The sequence below is a fragment of the Lynx rufus genome, unplaced genomic scaffold (genome assembly GCF_022079265.1).
Source record: "Lynx rufus isolate CCGP_SWC_20201006 ecotype Redwood Valley unplaced genomic scaffold, mLynRuf1.p SCAF_16, whole genome shotgun sequence".
In the NCBI taxonomy this organism is placed as follows: Eukaryota; Metazoa; Chordata; class Mammalia; order Carnivora; family Felidae; genus Lynx; species Lynx rufus.
This window is the reverse complement of record NW_025814830.1, coordinates 43,111,643-43,117,175: the sequence shown is the minus strand read 5'-3', so window position 1 is coordinate 43,117,175 and position 5,533 is coordinate 43,111,643. Positions and strand designations below refer to the sequence as shown.

Here is a 5,533-nt window from a genome sequence, read left to right as displayed (position 1 = left end):
GCTAAGAGGCTCCTGAAACATCTTCAAGAATGGCTGGAAATGGATGAAGTGAGTGTGCATCCTCTCCAAATTAGTCCCTCCCTTCCCCCTTTGTCCTCTCTCATGTCCATTAGGGGAGGAAATGGGTGGATATGAGAGTAAACCGACTCCCCTAGAGTGTATATTGAGAAATTTCAAAATGGAATACTCAGGAAATTATGGTGTGAAATTAACTCCCAGAAAGCTCTGGACATTCTGTGGAACTGGCCATTGTTCAGGTAGGCTGGCCCTCTGAGAGCTCACTTGATAAGGAACTAGTTGGCTATTTAGGATAGCTGTGGGTGATCCAGGCCACCCCAACCAATTTCCTTACATTGACTGTTGGCAAGATCTGGTCCTATCCAGTTACCTTGGCTAAAAGTCTGTATTGAAGAGACCTGTAAAGTTATGATGGCTCATGTCATGGCTTCCTCTAAATTCTGGCCAGAAACTGAAAAACCCATACCATTGGGAGCACCATATGCCTCACTGTACCCCTCACTGCCACCAGTGCTCCCAGCTGCCCTGGCTGCTGAAACCCCACTGGAGCCTGCCCCTTGTCCTGAGACCTCGCCACCTCTAGCACCATCAGCCTCTCTGGATGTGAATGGCTCACCTGTACCGCCGTTCCTAACCCCATACACCCCTCCTGGAAGGCAACTTAAAGATCAGGCCAGTGGAGACAGTCCCTCCCTGCAGCAACACTGGGGATCCCTACAGATGCCACAGAGGGAAACGAGGGGACCCATGATCAGGAAGGCCAGATCCGAGGAGGCCAGTGTTTTTGTATACCAACCCTTTACCACTATGGACCTCCTAAATTGGAAGCACCATACCCCCTCCTATACAGAGAAGCCCCAGGCTATGATTGAACTAATGCAGTCCATAATTCAAACCCATAAACCTACTTGGACAGACTGCCTCCACCTCCTCCTGGCCTTCTTTGACACAGAGGAGCATCGCCAAATTACCCAGGTGGCCCTAAAATGATTACAGGAGAATGCTCCGGCTGGGACGCTAGACACCCAGGCTTATGCTCGGGCCCACTTCCCTGGGGAGGACCCCAAATAGGACCCAAATGCCTCAAGTGTAGATGGAGTGCTCATAAGGACTGAACTAAATGGCATGAAAGAAGCGGGGGGAAAGCTATAAATATGAGTAAAATGTCAGAAGTGTTCCAGGGACCCGAGGAGAGCCAGAGCCAGTTTTATGAGAGGCTACGTGAGACATTTCATCTCTACACCCCTTTTGATCCAAAGGTGTCCATTAACCAGCAGATGGTCAATGTGGCTTTCATAGGTCAGGCCCAAGGGGACATCTGGCATAGCTGCAAAAGCTAGAGGGTTTCACCAGCATGAATGCCAGTTGAAAGGGCGGGCCTACGCCGGCCAACTCCATCTTGTTCTGTGCCCTTCACCTTGACCATGCCTCCTCCCCTTGAATAACCTCCCGCTCACCTGCCTAACAGGACTCGGACCCTTCCCCAGCCAATCGGCTGAGGCCATAGCCATTACCTCACCAACTGCCCCTAGACCCCAATAAAACCTTTGTCCTTTTGAAACTCGCTCTCTCTCCCCGGTATCTCACCGCTGCGTTGGTGCAGGTAGGGGATTGAGCTCGAGCTAGCTTGAACAAAGGGTCTTTTGCTTTTACATCGGACTCGGCTCCCTGGCGGTATTTGGGGATCACGAATTCTGGGCATAACATTTGGGGGCTCATCCGGGATCCCCAAGACCCCCGAGGGACCCCCAACCCGGAGAGCCTGACTGGCCACAGTTAGTGTCTGTTCGTTCTGTCTTTTCTGTGTGAGCTCATTTCTGAAATTCTGGTAGTGCCTGACGCGGTCTAAGTGGACGCACTGGAGGACCATGGGCCGGGAGTTTCAGAAGACGTTCTGATCCTCCCTTCTGGAGGGACGTGGAATCCCCTCAAAGGTCTAAGCTAGCTTTCAGTTTTGCTTCGATGGAGTTGGAAGACTTTCTAGGGGCCCTCTGTTTGTCTGTTTTTGTGTTTCTCTGTTTTGTTCTGTGGACTTACTGGACTTACTGGACGGACATTGTAGGACAGACTCAGACTACTCCTCTAAGTATTATGATTGGTCACTTTAAGGATGTGAGGGGAAGAGCTAACAACCTCAGTGTGGAAGTCCGAAAGGGTCGGTGGCAGTTTTTTTGGTCTAGCGAGTGGCCAACTTTCAATGTCGGATGGCCATCAGAGGGGACCTTCGACCTCCCTACCATCCACCGAGTCAGGAGTATCATCTCTTGGCCTAAGACGGGCCATCTTGATCAGCTCCCTTACATTATCATTTGGCAGGACCTTGTAGAAGACCCACCCTCTTGGCTTAAGCCCTTCCTAGCCCCGCTCCCTCTGGAGCCAAAACCCATTCTTGCTTTGCAGGGGACAAAGAAGGAGAAAAGTCTTACCCAGCCTTCAGCACCCCTCTACCCTGTCCTACAAGGGGGGACTGAAGAAGAATTAATTTTTCCTCCCCCATATAACCCCTCTAGGATGCCGGAAGAACACCATCCTCCCCCTCCGGGGGAGGCAGATGCTGTTCTGAGAGCAGGAGGCAGAAATGCTCCAGTGGGAAGCCCGCCCTTTACAAGACAAAGGGCTCAGAGGGAGCAATCTGCCTCCGCAACCGACTCCACTATTCTGCCCCTGCAAGCCACCGGACCCCCAGAAGCGGAGGGGAATCAGCCCCATCACTATTGGCTTTTCACCACTAGTGACCTCTACAATTGGAAAGCTCAGAATCCTAAGTTTTCCGAGAAACCGGCAGGGCTTATTGATTTATTAGACTCTGTTCTTTTTACCCATCAGCCCATGTGGGACGATTGCCAGCAGCTTTTGCAGGTCCTGTTCACGACTGAAGACAAAGAAAGAATCCTTAATGAGGCCCGAAAACTAGTTCTGGGCGCAGACGGGAATCCCACCACCAACCAGGCTCAAATAGATGCCTCCTTCCCCTTAACTCGGCCCCAGTGGGATTTCAACATGGCAGAAGGTAAGGAGAGGCTCCGGGTCTACCGCCAGACTCTAATGGGGGGTCTCCGAAAGGCTGCTAGAAAGCCAACCAATTTGGCCAAGGTAGGAAATGTGCAACAGGGAAAAGATGAATCTCCAGCTGCCTTTTTAGAATGGATCATGGAGGCATTCTGTACCTATACCCCCATGGATCCAGAGGCTCCAGAAAGCAAGGCAGCTGTTATCATGGCTTTGTAAACCAATCGGCCATAGACATTAGGAGAAAATTACAGAAAATAGATAGACTAGGAGAAAAAAGTCTGCAGGACTTACTGGTGGTAGCCAAAAAGGTATATAATAACCGGGAGCCTCCTGAGGACAAGCAGGCTTGTGCCATGGCGGCTGCCAGCAGTAAGCAGACTCGAGACCTGGCCAGAATACTACTAGCTACCACTGCTGACTTCCCCGAGGAAGGAGACCGCCATCTCCGGCAGCTGGCAGACGATGCAAGAAAAGGTAAAGGAACCACCAAGGGGGGGAAGCAGAGGCTGCAGAAAGATCAGTGCACATACTGCAAGGAGATAGGGCATTGGGCCCGAAATTGTCCGAAAAGGGCCGGCAGGAAGGGAAGCAAGACTGATCGAGTAAAAGTCCTAGGGCTAGATAAACTAAGTGATTAGGGGAGTCCGGGTTAGGACCCTCTCCCCGAACCCAGGGTAACTCTTAAAGTGGAGGGGACCCCTGTTGACTTCCTTGTCGACACCGGAGCACAACATTAGGTCCTCCGCACCCCACAAGGAAAACTAGCCAGCAAGAAGTCCTGGGTACAAGGGGCAACTGGTATGAGCCAGTATTCATGGACTACCCGAAGAACAGTAGATTTGGGGACGGGCCGGGTATCCCACTCCTTTATGGTAATACCAGAATGCCCCTACCCGCTGTTAGGACGGGACTTACTGACCAAGACTGGAGCTCAGATAACTTTCAGACAAGGGGGGCCTCAGGTCACCGATGGCAAGGGCCACCCCATCCAGGTCCTGACCATGAAACTGGAGGATGAATACCGCCTCCACCAGGAGGCACTCCCGAGAGAGGATAATATAGACAGATGGCTACAAGAATTCCCCTCGGTTTGGGCAGAGACGGGGGGGATAGGACTAGCTGCTCACAGGACCCTGGTCCTGGTAGAGCTCAAGCCAGGAGAGAGTCCAGTAAGGATCAAACAATACCCCATGTCTCAGGAGGCCCGGAAGGGGATCCAGCCACACATCCGGAGACTACGAAGCCTAGGGGTACTAGTTCCTTGCCAGTCTCCCTGGAATACCCCCCTACTGTCAGTCAAAAAGCCTCACACAAATGACTACCGACCAGCACAAGACCTCCAGGAAGTAAATAAGAGGGTCACGGACATACACCCAACTGTTCCCAACCCATATACTCTCTTGAGCTCCTTGGCGCCCTCCAGGGTCTGGTATACTGTACTAGATTTAAAGGACGCCTTCTTCAATCTGCCGCTGGCACCCCAGAGCCAACCCTTGTTTGCCTTCGAGTGGCATGATCCGGAGGAGGGCTACAGTGGGCAACTCACCTGGACATGGCTACCGACCAGCCCCTCCCCGATGCCGAGGCTACTTGGTTCACTGATGGCAGCAGCTTTGTGCGAGATGGACACAGGTATGCGGGTGCAGCAGTGGTCACCAAAATGGACACCGTATGGGCGGAGGCTCTACCCTCCGGAACATCAGCCCAGCGAGCAGAGCTCATAGCCCTCACCAAGGTGCTAACGTTGGGAGCTAGAAAATGGCTTAACAACTACCGGACGTGGGAGACCCAGTTTTACCAGACCTGCCCAAATACTCCCAGGAGGAGTTACAGTGGATCAAGAAACTCCCCATGGCCCAGGAGATAAAGGGATGGTGGTATACACCTAACAAGGAGCTAGTGCTGCCAGACCGGCTTGGAGTCTCAATATTAGAGCACATGCATCGGTCTACTCACATGGGGGCCAGAAAATTAAAAGACTTAATCTGACATGCCAGAATCAAGATTCACCAACAGGACACCAAAATAGAGCAAGTTGTATCTGCCTGCAAGACCTGCCAGCTCACCAACGCAAGGGCCACATCAAATAAAAAAGGAACCAGGCTCTGAGGCACCAGACCGGGAGCCCAATGGGAAGTCGACTTCACTGAAGTCAAACCAGGAAAGTATGGTTATAAATATCTTTTAGTATTTACAGACACCTTCTCTGGCTGGGTGGAGGCATACCCAACCAAGCATGAAAGGGCTCAGACAGTGGCTAAGAAGCTACTAGAAGACATCTTACCCAGGTATGGTTTTCCTGCTATGGTAGGATCAGACAATGGACCAGCTTTTATCTCGCAGGTAACACAGGCAGTAGCCAAGGTGGTGGGGGCAAACTGGAAATTACATTGTGCTTATAGGCCCCAGAGCTCAGGACAGGTAGAAAGAATGAATAGAACCCTAAAAGAGACCCTTACCAAATTAACCATGGAGACTGGCAGGGACTGGGTGACTCTCCTAC

At 51.8% G+C, this 5,533-nt stretch overlaps 1 protein-coding gene across 1 annotated transcript; it reads left to right on the top strand.

Moving 5' to 3' along the window:
- Positions 1–1,181: 1,181 nt before the first annotated feature.
- On the top strand, positions 1,182–4,754 carry LOC124510762 (uncharacterized). Its single transcript, XM_047077410.1, is given in 3 exon segments — positions 1,182–1,317; positions 2,540–3,235; positions 3,238–4,754. Coding segments are annotated over 3 exon segments (2,349 nt in total).
- Positions 4,755–5,533: the final 779 nt, after the last annotated feature.